This window comes from Lethenteron reissneri, chromosome 31, assembly GCF_015708825.2.
Source record: "Lethenteron reissneri isolate LAM-NWPU_2019-01 chromosome 31, ASM1570882v1, whole genome shotgun sequence".
Classification (NCBI taxonomy): domain Eukaryota; kingdom Metazoa; phylum Chordata; class Hyperoartia; order Petromyzontiformes; family Petromyzontidae; genus Lethenteron; species Lethenteron reissneri.
In genome coordinates, this window is record NC_083809.1 from 4,569,138 (window position 1) to 4,587,563 (window position 18,426).

Consider the following 18,426-nt stretch of genomic DNA (forward strand, 5'->3'; position numbering starts at 1 on the left):
AGTCACGTCAGTATAAAAATAATAGATCACGACGTTTTGATCGCAACACAAGCAATCGTCATCAGGTGGGACAACCACAGCAAGAAAAAACTGCTGAAGTAGGCGAGAGAGCTGCCGTGGCACGAGGTTATATAGTAGGCCTCGGCAGTAGGGGGGGAGAGAGAAGGGGGGGAAGGAGGCGGGGCAGAAAGTGGACCCCGCAGTAGCACCCGGGTCACTGGAGTAAAGTGGGTTACTGCAGCAGCACTGGAGAGGTCGGCTGCAGGGGGGCAGAGAGAAGGGGGGGGCAGCACAGAGAGAGAAAGAGAAAGACACACAGAGAGTCGGAAATAACAGCTGGCATAGGCAGGTAGGATGGAAACATCACAGTCAGTTAAGACTTTACCTGGTTAATAACGTCCTTCCAATGATTGCTCAGTTAGTACCCATCTTCTCCGTTGAAGTTGTGTCTGTGTTTATATATCTGGATGGCTTCATGAACAAATCTCTGATAATAGCCGGTGGGTTTGCAGAGTACCATCGTCTTGAAAGTCAATTTCGTGTGAGCCCACTGCGTTAAAACAATGATCGGCAACGGCAGAGGTATTGGCCCTGCCGTGTTTCACATCTGCCTTGTGCTCGTGAACGCGGCCCGAGACATGTCGTTTCGTTTCCCCAATGTAACTGCTGCCGCAGCCACAACTCAGTTTGTAAACACCCGGTATTGCATATCAGGAATCACATCCTTTACAGATGGGATAAAATCACGGATTTTGTGTACTGTGTTGAAACGAACCTGGATCTTGTGTTTGTTTAAGATTTTGGAAATATTTTTGGTAACCCCTACTATGTATGGCAAAGTGATGGTATTGGTTGGATCATCAGATGTCTGTCTCCCCTCATCAAAACCCTACACTATAGGGCCCGTTAATTGCCATCCTTTTCCACTTCCATGGTGAATTTTAAAGATGGGTGTATGTAATTAATGTGGTTTAAAAATTGGTTCAGTGCTGGCAGGCCATGTGGCCAGATGACGAACGTTTCCTGCCTAAAGTATTTAAAAATTCACTAACACATGGAATGGATTTTTGTATTTTAGTTACAATAATGTCTAATAGTGGATTGTATTACATTGCTGTTTTTACTTTTTTTTTTTACCATTTCTTGTTTCATTGTATGTAATGGCAGAGATTAGGGATTAATAAAGTACAACCATAACCACAATAATATAAACATAAATCTATGCATTGATTTATATAAAGACAAGTCCAGATATTGTGGCCAAGGTTTAGCAAATTGTTGTTTTTATTTACATAGCATAGCAATTTTTTTACAGCAATATATTGGGGGGGACATTTTGAGCATATTTTAATATGGGGGGGGGGGGATGTGTGCCCCCAAATATATATTATAATTACGGCCTTGTCTGGATGGCATCTGTCTCAAAATTCTCCATGCTAGCAACGAATTGCCACGTGCCGTTAAAGTGACACTAAAACCTTACCAATAGGCCGTGTCCGGTGTTGTCGGGTTTAATGACATGTTTATGTATTTAGACTATCTAACCCAAACAAAAAAACGCCCTCTATAATTCATGGACAATTTTGGTCGCGAAAGCCTACTTAGGTGTTAAAACGGTATTATTATTTATATATATAAATTTAAATTCTAGATTGGAAGCTTTCGTGACTGCAAGGATTCATATTCTGTAAAATCACGTAGGTAAAAACAAAAAAGAATATAAATCATAATAGAAATAAAATAATAAATCACGACGTTTCGGAAAAAAAATCCTCACTTGATACAGTAAATTTAGCTGTGACGGTCCCATCTGATGACGGAGACTTGTGTTGCCTCCGAAACGTCGTGATTTATTATTTTACTTCTATTATCATTTCTATTATTTTTTACTTTTATTTTTACCTACGTGACTTTACCGAAAAAAACTATTTATATGTTTTTATCTTCTTGGTTCTTTCGGTAAAGTCACGTAGAATGGAAATAATAAAATAAAACAATAAAATAATATACTAATAGAATATAATAAAATAATATTTGTTTTATTATGTTTAATTAGTATTTTAATTATCTTATTATTTCCCTTCTACGTGACTTTACCGAAAGAACTAAGAAGATGAATCCCTGCAGTCACGAAAGCTTTAAATCGAAATATGTTTTTAATTGTAATTACAATCCGGGGGGGGGGGGGGGGGGTTGTGTTCGTTCTGGATCCGGTTCCTCAAATCGTAATTACAATTTTAAAAATATTATAAATAGTTTTTTCGGTAAAGTCACGTAGGTAAAAATATAAATGATATAAATAATAGTAGAATTAAAATAATAAATCACGACGTTTCGGAGGCAACACAAGTCTCTGTCATCAGGTGGGACCGTCACAGCTAAATTTACTGGATCAATTGAGGAATTTTTTTCCGAAACGTCGTGATTTATTATTTTATTGCTATTATCATTTCTATTATTTTTTATTTATATTGTTACCTACGTGACTTTACCGAAAAAACATTTATAATGTTTTTAATTGTAATTAAGATTTGAGGAACCGGATCTCGGGGGGGGGGAGGGGTTTGTGTTCGTTCTGGATCCGGTTCCGAACGCACGACGCGAGGGAAACTTCGAGAAGGCGAGCGAGCGAGCGAGCGAGCGGTAATCCACAACAAACCAGAACACACACAAAGACAACGACTTACACAAAGCTCGCACGTCTTCACTCGGTCAATCACAACATATTGTAGCCTCGCAACGCTGCAAGCACGTAACAGTTTGTGCGAATGCCGTCGATGGTGTCTTTTACGGTTTCGAAGCTGTTCGGGCCTTGCTCCTGAGGCTGCGTTTAGGCCGCGGCTGTTTATAATCTCGCTAATTAATTAAATGTACGAGGGCGTTATGTTGTTTGTTGTTTAACTTGTTGTCCGGAGCTGTATATGTTTGTTGTTAATACGCGCTGTTATCAATCGTGAGGTGAAGCGTGTAATGTTTTTGTAACATTTTGACGTGAATGTGCTTACGTCGGATTTAAACAATGGGGGGGGGGGGGGGGGGGGCTCTGCGTGTAAACAACTCGTTAGGAAACCCGTGCATTAAAAATATCGGCCCTAATAATAACAATGATACATTGCTGCAGTGTTAAATAGTCCAGGGTGACCACCGCGAAAAAGTTATCGAGTTTGTGTGCACAGATGCTAAGTGGATTATTAGATTTGTAGCATCGTTAAGAGGTGAAACCGCGGCTTGCGTTGGGGGGAGCTCATCTCAGATCCAGTAGTGGATGGGGCGATTTGTTACTTTGTGCATTGATAATTATGGTTGAATTATACTCTTAGGTTTTTTTCGCTAAAGTCACGTAGGTAAAATAATAATAAAAATAAAATAATAAATAAAAATAACTAAATTGAATCACGACGTTTCGGAAGCAACACAAGCCTCCCGTCATCAGGTGTAACTGCTCCAGTCAAATCACTGTAGAGTGTGAAGTATAGCTATTCAAGACACGTGTCTTTATATAGGGGGCTGGGCAGGGAGGAGCCAATAAGTCGGGGGGGGGGGGGAGGAGATAACCATCTCGGTGCTTGTACATTGCAGTGTACAAGCACCGTACTTGTAGTGCAATTACATGACATTTGTTAATCAATATACTGATGTAAATAACACATTGTACATGTACAGCACGTTGTCAGTCCGCTGCTGGATGGATGATGGCCTCACTAATCCCCAATTGCAACATAATTGCTTTCACATACAGTATATGCCTTAAGTTTCAAGTTTATTTTGTTGAATCAGGTAAAGACTCGAGAAACCAGGATACCTTTTATTTGCAAGATTGACCTGAGGGCATTATTCTGCCGATATGGGGCAATTATTGCTATACATCATTCAATATCAATAAAGAGAACGATGTGTGTGTGTCTGTACAGACAGTCCCCAGGTTGTGGAAGACCCGACCTTACGGAAATGCTCCCTTACGGAAATGCTCCCTTACATCATGTAAAAAAATCAATATGCAGAAGTTTTTGTGCGCAAGTCGTGCGGAGCGGTGAGGTTGCGAATGAATGCCGCGGAGCGAGGTGTAAGGATGGCAGCATCTTCCCCAAGGCGTTGATAGAAGCCGCTCTGCACTCTCAGTCACACTGTTACATTGTTATCCGCTACATCGTCTCGTAACTTTCAATGTAACATCACCCTTCAATGCATTGCAATAATGACTGGAAAGCGACCAAGTGCTAGCAAGAGTGCAGGACTTGCTCGTAGGCGTTAAGTGATTGATTTAGAGCAGAAAATTACAATAACTAAGCAGCGACAAAACTATTTCATCTCACGAGCTTGGTCTCACTACCTCAACAGTGACTACAAATTTGAAGGACAGTGCTTGTATAAAGGAAGATCCCCAATTGCAACATTTCCAAATCTAGAATTAAAACATGTGAAAGGTTGGGCACCTTTAAATCAACTGTGTGATAAGCAGCGATAGATCAGGTGTTGTCTGAGATGGAAAAGTTACGTTGTGGATGGAAGATAAAATTCAACGGCGCGTCCCGCTTCGCCTTTTGGTGATTCAAGTTAAGGCTTAAAAGTCTTTTCGAGGACGTGAAATGGAAGCACGGTGATCCTGACGCTAAATTTGTGGCCAGTCATGGTTGGTTTAATAGATTTAAGCCTCGTTTCATAATGTCAAACTGAGTGCCAGTGCTGATATGTAAGCAACGGAATTATATCCTGCAGTGTTGAAAAAAAAATTCAATGAAGGTGGTTATACGGCAGGGCAAATATTTAACGTCGTGAGATGGGACTTTTTGGGAAAAAAATGCCAGAAAAAACATACATTTCAAATGAGGAAAAGACAAAGCCAGATTTTAAGGCTGCGAAAGATCACCTTTATGCTCCTGCTTGGGGCTAATGCAGCTGCAATCACAGACTGAAACAACTGATCGTGTATCATTTGGAAAATCCCCGTGCCTTTAAAGGCATCAGTAAGGTGACCCTTCCAGTTTATTTCCATTCAAGTCCAAAGGCTTGGGTCACAAAAGCAATATTCGAGGATTGCTTCATCAATTGTTTTACTCCCGAGGTTTAAAAATACTGCAGAGACGAGGGCATCCCATTCAAGATTTTGCTTGTGGTTGATAATTAATGCTCCTGGCCACCCCACATTTAGATGCTAATTCACCCAAATATGAAAGTAGTGTTTCTCCCACCAAACACAAATTCAGTCCTCCAACCGATGGACCCAGGGGGGTGGTCATTGCACATTTGAAAGCCTATCTTTGCAGGACCTTTGCTCAAGCCTTACTAAAACTTCAAATCTAGACATTACTTGTTCGTTTTCGCGCTGTTGTCCCTTTTATATCACTACCTGCATTGTATCGCTGTACATAGGCTCTGCACTTCCTATGATTCTTTAATTTATCGAATATTTAGGTTAACACTACCCATTATTAAACTAATAGAACAGATACGGTGTATGAATACCACGAAATATTTTAATAGCAGTCACTTCCGACTGTTCGTTTACCGTGCGTTAGGCAAGGCCTAGACTTCTACGATTGCTGTTGGCTGAGACCATAAGCAATCGAAGTGTAATTGTTCTAAAGTACATATAGTAAATAACTCATTAAATGAATGTAAAATGAAAGCTAGTAATAGAAACATGGGGAAAAAAGGATAGTCCTAAGCATAGAAAACAATTACATAATGCTACAAAAGGAAAAGAATTAGGTAACGCTTCGAAAAATTCCATTGACTTAATCCTAGTGAAACTCGGGCTCGGTGAAGGCAGTGTTTTGGTGGAGCGAAGGTGACTTGCCTTACGCTTCACTTCGTGGTATTCATCTGCAACCTCTCCGCGCTGCACTGTTTGTGCTTATGTAACTAACGCAAACATTTCCATATATTTACATTTTTTGCATGATTTATGGGAGCATTTCCGTAAAGTCGGATATCTGTACGTCGAGTCTTCTGCAACCCAGGGAATTACTCTCTTGACATTGTGCTATATGTGTAAGTAATACGTTGCAGTACAGTATAGTATATCGTTTTTTATCCAGGAAATCCAGACTGAATCTCAAGACGTTGTGAAGGGTCCGGCAATGAATGTTTATTATTTTATAATGTCCATTGTTAAGGAGTGGTACAGGTTAATAAAGTAATAGTGATCGAGTAATTCAAATGATACAGGAATATTGATGGCATGAGTTAATGTGGTACAGTATATAGCAATAATGCCTATAAATGTCGACAGCTTGGGGAAGCCTTCATCCAGCAGTGGATTGACCATGGCTAATGATGAATTCCTCTTATGTAATAATGCCCATGCATAAATCGTAATCTCGTCAGATCTAGGAAGTAAAGCAGTGGGTAAGTCTGGATGGATTGTCTTTGGATGGATGACCACCATGCACGCCATGTTGTCATAGGTAGCTGTGGGTCTACGTTGCAGTGCAACAAAGTCTGTTGTGCTGTGCTTCTATGCACTCGGCCTTACACCACTCACACTGACCAGGGTAGTGAAGTATGGTAAAACAAACCCGATGACCGACATGGTCTGGTGAGGCCATCATCCAGCAGTGGACTGACAAAGGGCTCTTAGGTTATTTTCTCATATGGTATGTAATGGATTGTCACGTGACCAACTACACTGAAATGTGCCATGTGGTAGAAAGTTCGCACGTGCCATGAGGTTCGATCATTAATACAACGTAACTTGATTTGATATGTAATTCCGTGACTTGTAACCTTTAATTGCTTCTCCAAAACCATTACCAAACTATCGATCATCAGCCCGACTAATTCGTGAACGTAATTTTCAGAAGATGGGGAAGAGCAAGCAAAACAAGAAGCACCTTGAGGAAGAGGAGGCGGAGGAAGAGGAGGCAGAGGAAGAGGTGGTGGGTGGAGGGGTACCGGAAGGAGAGCTGGAGGAGGAGGAGTATGTGGTGGAGAAGGTGCTTGACCGGCGAGTGGTCAAGGGCAAAGTTGAATACCTGCTCAAGTGGAAGGGCTTCTCACAGTAAGAGTGGCATACTGTCTTGCATGGCCAAAAGACAATTAATTAGTTGATAATCCACCCAGCTGGGAATTGAGGATTCAGAATCTCACTACTCGTAGCGAAACATAATAGGGTAACATTTACGTATGCAAACTAGCATGTGCATGTGCCTGACATTCATATTTTAATTGTGTATATATATCTGAAATGTGCTTGGAATTGCACTGAGAGATTAGGAACACATGCATTATAAAATATAGGCAAGTTATAGGCATCATATAGGTTGTTAAGGAACATAAGTGTGCTGGGGCAGGACATATTGCTAGCAGAGATGATGGCATGACCCGGTCATCGAGACTCTGTGAGTGGAGTGGCAGCCAAATAAGAGAGAACACGCTCGAGAGATATTTCGCTGTTGAAATTAAGTGTAATCAACTCGTGCATGCAGGACCGTGAGTGAGGGTGACTTGTGGGAGGCCGCACATCCATCAGCGAATTAATCGTGACTGATGATGATGATTGAACAATTGCCATTCTTCATCGTGGAGTGATATTTGGCAAGAGATCTCTCCACAGTATTTTACTTTAAAAGCTGAAAAAAGTTCAACATTAATAATTTGCAATGGATTTCTTTTGTTTGTGCTTGTGCACCACTTTTAACACAGTCCCTTAATTTCTTAGAATATAAATTTGATGTAAGACTTGTATCATGTGATTTCACTAATGAGTGTTTAGTAGTCAGCAGGTATGTTATAATGTATCAAATCGTTGATTACAATCTAATTCTCCTACACATCCTATGGTAATGTTATGATTAGGCTAATTGAGTGGACTAAAGCGTGCAAACAAGATCCAAATATATCAATACAGAAGAAATGGTAACACTTTTTAATGGATTTGCAAATTGTTGATGGGGGACCAAGTAGTCACATGCCACATTTGTTATTAAGTTTTCAGCAATGCGACTCCGAATTCCAGATCTGATTGTAGGAGCAACCCCACCGATAAAGCTTCTGACCTACTTGCTGTACAGCCAAGGGGTGGGAGGAGGGGGGATTCAAAAATCGCTGACGCCAGCCTGGACGTCCGTGTTGCCACCAGTGACGACAACACTTGGGAGCCAGAGGAGAACCTGGACTGCCCAGAGCTCATCAGCCAATACCTGGAGTCTCAGAAGTCGACGCCAAAACATAGCGGGGCCAGCGAGGAACGGGGGGAAGGGCAGAAGCGCAAGGCCTCATCCCTCAATGGCTCAGATGATGGTCGTTCCAAGAAGAAGAAAGAGGAAAGAAAGGTGAGTTATATTCTGTGTAACAGAACGTTGACTACACAAGGCGCTTTTTGGCTGTGCTGCACACCTTTAATCAATCGCTTTGAAAACAAGAGTTTGGTGGATCACACAAATTCGTGAAACTCCTTCCCTACCTGTTGGGCATGCGTCTCCATATGTGGGGCGTTTGCCAGGGTATGATGGCAGTATAGCAAGTAGATTCATTTTGATCTGTATGGCGTATGGAGTGTTAACCCCTTTGCACCAATGGGTGTTCTCTGAGTGCTTTGAGTTCATCCCACATGTATAAACACGTATTGATAACCAAATACCCCAATATATAATCACGGAACTCGGGAAATTGTTGGCACGGGTTATGGCTACATTTCCACATTAATTTCCTGACCATGCGAAAACTGTGTATTACAAATTTTCGAGATGCAATTTGCAACCAGTGCGCTTCGTAAAAATATACATCCCTATAAGTGGGTAATTAAGGAATCGCCTGCAATTGTCGTCAGGGTTCTGCAGCTTAGTATTTATAATTGTTATTACGCAGCCATGTCCAGTGATTGCATTAGACCCGAGAAGGCTAGGGTGGGGGTTGCTGCCAAATGCCAACTGCAGTCACCATATTGTCATGGGCCTCACTAAAAGTTCACACTCGGGAGTGTGATGCTAGAGGTGTGAAGGCATTCTACTTGGCTGTTGTTAGTAATGTAGTTGCTGAGCAACAAGGGGCAGTCAATAATGTGCCAGTTTGCAGGTGGGCGATGGTTTCATTTCTGGTAATTGTAGTGGGGGATATTCAGAGGGTGTATAACCAAATTAACTAAGAGAAATATAAATTGAATGTTAATATTTCTGAGGACAAACAGGTTGGAAAGTGTGATAGAATCCATGGATACGCACGATTTGTATTGCTTTTTTGGTGAGGAAGCGAGCACTGTCGTAGTCCCATTGAAACCATTGCAGTGGTTCCTGGTGTTTTTTCTAAAAGATGTGTGTGGTGCACTTCTGTATCTCCAAGGCTGACGACAGAATCCGAGGCTTCACTCGGGGCCTGGAGCCGGAGAGAATTATCGGGGCCACAGATTCCAGTGGAGAGCTCATGTTTCTCATGAAGTGGTAAGAGCTGAGATTGTATTCGTTCGACCCAATGTTATTCAACTCTTAAATTCGCTTTTTTTTCAAGGTAGTTCGTCATACTATTTAGTATTTGTTTACACATGGAATTTTTACATTCTTCAAATATAAAAAAAACTATTTCCTGAAACAGTGCATTTTGGTCCTCTGCATATGTATTTTGTACATGCACTTCACTAGAGTTTGGCACTAACGATGGGTGCGATGTGAATGCTGAATCCATCCTATATTCTTGCAGGAGAATTCCATCTGCAATACCGAGCGAATATGACCATATAATGCATTGTGGGGAAGTTTGGTTAATTTTCCTGAGTGCTTTTTTTATCGACAGGAGAGATTCTGACGAGGCGGATCTGGTACCAGCGAAGGAGGCAAACCTTAAATGCCCTCAGGTATACATGGAATTTTCAAATCCACGACTGTCACACATTTACTGGACTTCTTAACTCGCAGAACGTCAACAATATTTGTACTTAGTTTCACGTAAACTATTTATATTTTAGCAAGTAAGGCCCACTAAGTTATATAGCTCTTTTTCAGAAGCGACCTGCCCACAAATGATAGCTCAACGAAGTGGATTATCACGTGGAAATTTATAGCAGCCAAATACTCTAAATGCATGTTTATGAATGTGGAGGGAAAAACCGGAGGACCCGGAGGAAAATCCATGCAATACCGGGGAGACCATGCAAATTCCAAATATACAAGCGTCAGGGTCAATATCAAACCCATGACCTCCTGTCTACTTGGCAAGGGAGTTAACATCTCTCCATCGTGTCATATGCTTATCTGATTTGAATGTGATCATAACCAGTTAATCTGCAAAAGCTGAAAGCTATTTATTTACTTGACGAATGAAGCAAACCTAGTTCCAGGTTCAACTTGACTTCGTCGTCAATGGTAGGATATAAAAAGGTAAAGGTGCAGCCCTACAATTACCTGCATGAACTGTGCGCCCCCCCACCTCCCTCAGGTGGTGATCTCATTTTACGAGGAGCGCCTCACGTGGCACTCCTACCCCGGCGACGAGGAGGACAGGGATCGCAGGGAAGAGACCGCCGAGGTGGCTTTGTGAGCCAAGTGGTCACTCCTGAAAAGCCAGAGACCACCCCTCCCACCCCGTCCAGATCACAGCCCCCCCCCCCCCTTCTCTTCCACACCGCCATTGCCAGGGATTCATTTCAGCTTCGTTTGTCCCGAGTCGACGACCCCAAGGCCGTTTTCTTGTTTTAAGCGACGCTCTTGTTCTCTACACACAAACAAAACAAAAAAAGGAAATTGATGCTACGATTGCTCTAGCTGCACCAAAAAAAATCCGCTTTTTCAGTTCTCTGGAATCTGCAGCGCACGAAGCCGCCAATGTCGTGTGATAAATTAGCATATGTCCAGTCTATTTCCCTAGAGAAGCGACGCATAACGACACCGTGCGGTGTGGTTATAAAAGCCTGCCAGGTGTTGCACTGTACACATTTGGCTACAGAGAAGGTGTTGGGGGTGTCTTGAATATGTTAGGGTTTTTTGCAGTAGTGGAAAAAATGTGTTATTTTTGACTACAATTTTACCAGAACAAGACAGTTTTTTTTTTACCAGCTCTTTTATCCGATAAACTAAAAGGTTTGACATGCACAATGAAATAATTTATAATTCGAATCCATTTTTCAGTCATGCCAATCTCCAAAACGCACTAGATCTTGCGACACATTGTAATTAATTTAGTCTCCATGTGCACAATTGTTTTTGAACTTGACGATTGCATTCAAGCACCCACATATATTTTGTTGCATTCTATGTGGGCATGATATTTATGTCTCTTAGGAATTTCGATGGAAAATGGCAATCGATAGGTGTTGAATGTGTGGTGAGCACTGCAGAATCCACAGCTTAGAGACATTTTTATCCTAGCAATGATGTACCATTGTCTACGGAATATTTTTATTTCGAAAATACGCTTGTGTGTTTCCATCTGATGCAACGGGATATACAAAACTAGACGTGCTTCACTCCTTTCCTCTCACACGCGCAAGGGTGAGAGGGAGGGATGGAGTCCTATCTTTTTTAGCGGAGAGGAAGAAAAAGCTTCTGCGCTTGTGCATCACTCATTCGCGGGTGGAAAGGAAAGAAAAACAAGTTTGGACAGATTCTGTCCTATTCTTTGCAACAAAACAAAACTCGTGCGTCGTGCCATGGGACCACTGCAGAAAACCGAAAACTATTTTAACAGGATTTCTCCTGTTCCGCCAAACAGAAAGAAAGGAAGTGCATCCATTCAGCTCAGTCACAATCGCAATGGATTTAATGTGCAGCCTCTGTTTCCTGAAGTTTTGTTTCATCCAGCTGTACACGTCTTGTTCGTGTGTCTGTATCGTGCTCTTTTCTGGTGTTTCCTGCAAACAACTTAGTAGATACCATCTTTACAATCTAGCATCGCACATTTGCAGTTTTATGACAATTTTCTTTGGCTCTGAGACATAGCTTGATAACACATTTCCTCACTGCTTTTACTCCTGTTGGACTAATTTACCGCCATTGTTTTAACAGTGGAATACCCGCAACATAAGCGCAGAGGGTAACACCCAAACACAACAGCGCAGTTAGACCTGCGAGAACAGAACGTCAGCGTGGGCAGCGTGTCGGGACAGATGAAGAACCCGAGGCTGTCCGAGCAGCGACTAGGCAGCACGTGCAGTGGTACCGCACGCGCGCCTCAGCCGGGAACAGCGGCAGGCAAGAGGAACGGAGGACGGACAACGGCATCAGCAGCGCCGAAATTCATTTTGGAGGAAAAGCTTGACGCCGTGAGAGCGGGCAACGGAGAGAGGCACCGGCACCACCGAGCGAAAGTAAGCCGATGAAATGGCTTGATGTCGCACGAGAGCTGAAAATAGAAGGGGGGGGATGGAGAGAATGGTGCCACCGAGTGAGAAAGGGCTGTTGGATTTGAACGGAGAGGAAGCCAATGTCGAGACGTGCAGTTCAAAGTCGGGGTGACAAATAATGGGCCTGCTTGCCTTGGCCAAGTCACTTCAGCTTTGTCTCCTGTTGTGCGCTGCAAGTTCTTGGTGGTAGGCTTAAACTTGTTACAAAGGAATAGTGATTTTCTTTTTTAAATGGCTAAAACTATACAAATACAATTAAGCATGAATAGAATTTCTTTTGAAAGAATAAAGATCCTAAAATATTCAAATGTCGAAAACGTAACTGCTAAACGATGAACGTACATAGTTCCGCAGATTCCTGCGAGTACGTTTAATATTCTTATTAGGGTCCGTTTTTTGTTCGCCCTACACAATTATATAATTTGACGACACGTTCCTTTTGAGCACGAATTTATTGCAAATCTCCGAGCATTTGGATGTAACTGTAAATTTAGAAATGTCCCCTTTGTGTTGATCCCATGACGGGAGAGTCCCCCATGGCATGTTCGTTTACCATTCCTTGACACGAGGAGTTCAAGGAATGGCAATTTAAAAGAAGCTATGTTTTATAAGCACTTTTAGTGGGTTTGTATATGGGGGAAGACTGTTTTTGTTCGTATCTTATCTGGGTAATTTGTTACCTAAAGCTCTTGATAAAGTTATGCTATTGATGGCAGTCATTTGTACATTTAAAACATTCCTTTTCGCCTTTGGTGATCATGTAAAGCGCATGTCCTTGCAACACATGTTGGATGTTTAAATCTATAATAGCCAAATTTGGTGGCTAAAGAATTCTGTCCAGGTATGCCTAAATTGTGAAGGCATTAACATCCCTGTGCACATACGTTTACCATGAAAATGTTCTCTGGTAATATACATTATGCCACCAATATCTTCACCGCGTAATAATTATTTTCTTAAGAGTGAAATGGTGGCACAGTGGTTGGGCGCACTGTTGTGGACTTGGCGACCTGAGTTTGATTCTCGCCCATGGCTCACATCGTTCGCAAATTATATCTGAACGGTTCCTATGACTAACAGCACGGGGGAGGCCTTCATCAACAGTGAATTGACAAAGGCTATATTAAATTTAATGAAAAATTTAAATTTTCAGATGCTGTTTAATCGCATGAAATTTCCTTTTGCCCTCTTAAACCATACCAATTACAACAACTTGTATGTATGGGTGATTTAGTTATGCATACAAAGTGATTTAATGCTATTGACAATGTGTCCAATGCATGTATAATGTAGAGGATGGGCACGGCCAAAGTGCGGTTTGCAAGCCACGTGTCTCCTGGGCAATTCAAGTCCCATCACGATAGATTCGTGGAAAATTTTGATTTTTTTTTTTCAAACAGGACAAATCTGGTAGCAGAGCCAGACACGAATCCTGCGTTGGGATGCTGCCACAGATTTTCTGAGTTTAAAACGCCACAGCCAAACGGGGCGAGTGAATTTGCCGTGTGACCATTCCCGTGGCGTGTGTCTTGTGGTTCTCGGCCATATGAAGATTTTAGATGCAGCTCAGGATCGGAAAGTTTGGCCACCCCTCCTATTGGAAAAACTTATAAAGAATTGGCATGCAAGACTTGTGCACAAAATTTGGTCAGCTCAGGATAGTGTTCCAATTGGCTTAATGATGAACGTGTTTTACCTATATATGTTCACTACATGTGTGTGCTCATGCATACAGGGAAAGCTAACACATTAATGGGGCATAATTACGCTCGCAGTGATTAGGAACTCGTGTAGCTAGAAGATTATGGTCTTGTGAGAGCCTACGCCTTACGTGGATATGTGGCTTCATCTTATCGTTTCAGTATAAAAAGTAACTATTTTTTGGACATTAAAGGTAATATCTGCACCATATGTATGTTTAACTTCTTTCGCACCGTATGTAGACATACAGTGCGGGGGAAGGACAAACTAAACACAAGCAGTTCTAAAGTAATTCGTTTTCAATTTAGATTTAGAAGTGCATAGCTCCAGTGGCTTTGTAATATCGTAAGGGAAGAGCGTTCCAGATGGTCGCAGAAGCGCATCTGAAAGCATGTGATGTAGTGACCGTCTTTGATGATGATAGGCTGCAATCGTGGCATACGTGACGAAATTGATATTGCTGCGATTTGGCATAAAAATCTAAATACGAACGTAGCCCTTTAGAAATGTGCTCTATTTCAACAATGGAAATTTGTTTATATATGTCGTAGTTATCAGTGTTTTGTTATTGTGTTGTACAAAACTAGGACGTGATGTAAACGTTTTGAATACTCTGCAAAAGTCCCTTTTGAATGCTCTGCAAAAGGAGATGTCGATGCTATAATCGCACAATGAAATCACCATATTTTTTCCCATCATGGGACCTCATGGGCAGAACTTGTACGTTTTGGGTACTTCGCGCGACAAGACATACAGCTTCAGTCCTTTCGGCAGCACATAGGGAACATTAACCTCTATTACGAGGCACATGTTGAGGTCATTCAGAAAAATCTGTGAAACTTGCAGATGGGACCGAGTGTGATTATGGTTTTAGGCTCTGTAACCTCGCCCCGTTCCCACCAGAACCCCACAACCCCATTCTCTACCCATCGCTTTAGATCATTAACCCACCTGCTTTCCAGAACCTAACATCACCTGTCTCCATGACCACTCCCTCAGATCCAACCCCTTTCTAGATCTTTCCAAACCCCCCCCCCACTTATGCCTCGGCCACTATATCACCTCCTCCCCCATGTGGGTTCCAGACCCAGAACCTCTTTAAAATATGAGCCACTCCGCTGTCGGTTCTGCTGATGGTCGCCCGCTTAGCGGCTCGTCAGCTGGCATGTGAACTGGTCGAGATCTGACTGGCCGAGGCATCAGCTGGGCAACGATGAGCAACAGTGCCCATAGCTGCCATCTCTGATGTAGGCCGCGGGCTGCCGGCTTGCATGGCTGACGACTCAACTGTCAGGACAGCCATGGATGTTTTCCAGCGCTGCTCCACTGTCAATGCTGTAGGCCTCAGGCTGGCAATGCATATGGCCGGCAGCTTTGCTGCCAGGAGCATTGGACGGCACCGCTTCGCCATTGACGCTGTAGTCCCCAGGCTGGCGTGGCGAAACATGTGGCTAGCGGCTTCATCGGGGCAGCTGGGAGCATTGACCGGTGCTGCTCTACTGTCAGTGATTTAGACCGCAGGCTGGCAACTCCCATGCCAGGGCAGCCATGGGCGTTGGTCGACGTTACTCTGTTGTCGACGATGCCAGCGGATGGCCGCTTGGCGGCCCAATGGCTGGCTTTGTCCCTGGGCCAGACTCGGCTAGAGACCGCCCTTGATCCATCGACCTTGGGTCCGCCGCTTCTCCACTCGAAAAGGGTAGGGGCAAGCTGTCACTACGTGCCACCATCCGTGACGTTGGTAATGGCACTCGGCGGTCCTCGCCGCCTTTCCAGCACTTATCTTCTGTTTCCATCACCACTCCCTCAGCTCCATCCTATTTCCCAAATCTTTTCCAAAAAACACCCCTGACAACTTCACCGCTCAGACCAGGTCAGCCACAGTCAACTAGTACACCAATTGTTGATTCCAAAACTAGCATTTATGGGTGTTTAAAAAATTGTAAAGAAGATGGTCGAGTTTGATTGTGTAAAGACCTTCAGGTCTTCCAAGTTCATATGAGTTGATGTGTAGAGGAGTGTTGTACCTCACTAGTTATGTGACTTTTCCAAGTTACTGTGCAAATGTTCACGTCGAATCTGACCTTTGAAAGTGTTTTTGTGTTATCACTATTTACCTTTACATCTGTAATAGCTCACATGAAATTCGAAATTCCGATGAAGTGGGCAATAAAACCCATAAGTGTAACTTCCGTGTATGTTCATGTACGCACGTGGTCTGACCACATCACCCCTTGTGTGTGATACCGCCTTAACAGGTTGTCACCATATAACACTTGCACCAACAGGCTGTAGAGAAACTTTGTCGTGTGTGATGACAACATTGGAAAAAAACAGTACGTTATTAAAAAAAAGTATTGTACAATACTTTTATTAAAAGCATGTTTCAATTACAATTTGTTTTAGCTACTCACTAAGCCATGATTACACGTTAAGTCAATTTGAGAATACGATATGGCTTGTAGCCGCATCGACAGCATGGCTGCTGCATGTATAGTAATACCCTGATTTAAGTCTCTCCCGTTAGCGTTGTTTCGCAAGTACGTCGTCGTTTTATTAATACCGCTACCCGATTTGCGTTGCCTCAACCCACACGTCGCTCGCAACATGGTCCGTCCAATTCTTGTGTCTGTCACTTCAGCTTTCGCCTCCGATATTCGTCGTCGCACCTTTCAGGAACATCCCCGATGATTCAACGATTTTACCTTCAACGTGGGAAGTTCAACCTCCATAAGCCCGGTCCCTTCCTCTTTAGGTCCTGCCCCTTGGGCACGTGGTTGGGTTGGGTAGTGACGCCATCGCGAATCGATGACGCGGGCCTTCTCCCCCACACCGCGTGCTTCTCGTTTAATAATCTCGTGACGCGTGGTGAAATTTCGTGAACACGGGAATTTGATTTCGTTCATCGAAAAGTGTCCACGATTTGTAAATTGCGCTCACGTGAAATTTCATAAACCGAACGTTCGTAAATCGAGAGATACCTGTATTGAGACTCGGGCTGACTAAAAGAGCCTTATTTTAGTTGATTTAATCACACGCCATTTACATGTTGCTGAATGCAACACTTGGGGATTTTCCCATTATTTATCAACTCAACACATATTCTTTCGCGACCAATATCCAGAATTGAGTTTTTTTGGTTAGATCGCGTAATTGTAGATGTAGGTTTAATCTCCAACACACTGCTGAGCTAGTAACGAATTTATCACGTTTTGTTTACGTGACAAACTTTACTAATTGGCTGTGTTGGGTGGTGGTGGGTTGAACGGCACATTTATATTTACGGGATCTAACCCAAAGACCTCTCATGGGTTTATCGACTTATCCTAAAGTATATTTGTTTCATAAAGCAGTGTGGCAGTGGAGTGTGCACTGCAAGTTAGACCGCGGCAAGGTAAGGTAAAAACAACGAGCCTACCTTTACCCGACCTTTTACCCTTACCCCATACAAATTACCCGATTACAGGGTAATTACCGGGGTACTACACATAAAAAAGGTTTGTAACAGGTAAATGCTCGGTAGAGCGCTTTATTCGTATAGAATACTCGCGAATCGGGCGTTGAGGCTGTCGACGACATTGTCCTCCATAACCTCGTCTCAGTCGTCTTGGTCGATGACGATCTCATCAACAACCTGATCTTATTGCCTGCCGTCCTCCTCGGACGAACGACAGGCAATAAGATCCTGCACCACTCCGGCCCAGTTAGACGGGACCTTCAGGCAGCCGGCCGCGATCCACGAGCGCAAGCGCATGGACTGGATGAAGAGCGTCGACGACAGCGACTGGCGAACGCATGTGAACTCCCGCCCGGCTCCGCTATTCGCGCCTTCGCAGGGAGTTGACGTCGCCGGCGCTCCCAAGTAGTCGCAGGCCATCTTGTAGTGGGCAGGCAGCAGCTCTTTGCGGGGAGACCACCACTGCATTACGTCAATGAAGGCACTGGCGGTCGTGATGCCCATGCTCAGAAAACGTTCGACTTCATCGCCATCGTCGACGGAGTTGCCGACGTTGTTGAACACGGTGCTGAACAGTGACCCCTCATCCATATGGGCAGCGACTACCGTCGGCGGGATCGCGAGCATGTCCGAGTAGCGATGCTGCAGGACCCTCCATCCAATCGTGCGTGTGCTCTCACGGGAACGCATGCCGCTGCCTCTTTCGATTGCTGTTCGCAGCGCCCCCGGAAATGCCATTGCTGGCATCCTCGACCTCGTCCTCTACCTCAAGAACGTGGCCCGTCTCCATCTTGTCCGACATCGATTATTCCAATTTAAAATGGAGGCCATGGACTGCGCCACGGAGCTTTTAGCGAGAGGTAAACAGGGTATTTACCGGGTAATACTTTGCGCTACCTTCACCCTACCGGGTAATTCTTCCGCGCTACCTTTACCCTACCCTTTACCTTACCCCTTGGCATGGTCGACACCTTTACCCTTTCACTCGGTAAAAATA

The 18,426-nt window shown here is 43.4% G+C and overlaps 1 protein-coding gene across 4 annotated transcripts; it reads left to right on the forward strand.

The window, feature by feature from the left end:
• Positions 1 to 2,595: 2,595 nt before the first annotated feature.
• Positions 2,596 to 16,160, forward strand: LOC133349694 (chromobox protein homolog 1-like). Of its 4 annotated transcripts, none has more exons than XM_061563354.1 (6): positions 2,596 to 2,643; positions 6,801 to 7,000; positions 7,958 to 8,273; positions 9,280 to 9,377; positions 9,727 to 9,787; positions 10,369 to 16,160. In XM_061563354.1, exons 2-6 carry the CDS (start codon positions 6,804 to 6,806, stop codon positions 10,468 to 10,470), a joined length of 774 nt encoding a protein of 257 aa, XP_061419338.1. In that variant the 5' UTR covers positions 2,596 to 2,643; positions 6,801 to 6,803; the 3' UTR covers positions 10,471 to 16,160. The 4 variants fall into 4 exon arrangements, with proteins under 4 accessions (XP_061419338.1, XP_061419340.1, XP_061419339.1 ...); XM_061563356.1 differs by having other exon boundaries at positions 2,616 to 2,643; positions 6,804 to 7,000; XM_061563355.1 differs by having other exon boundaries at positions 2,621 to 2,638; positions 6,800 to 7,000.
• The last annotated feature ends 2,266 nt before the right edge of the window (positions 16,161 to 18,426 follow it).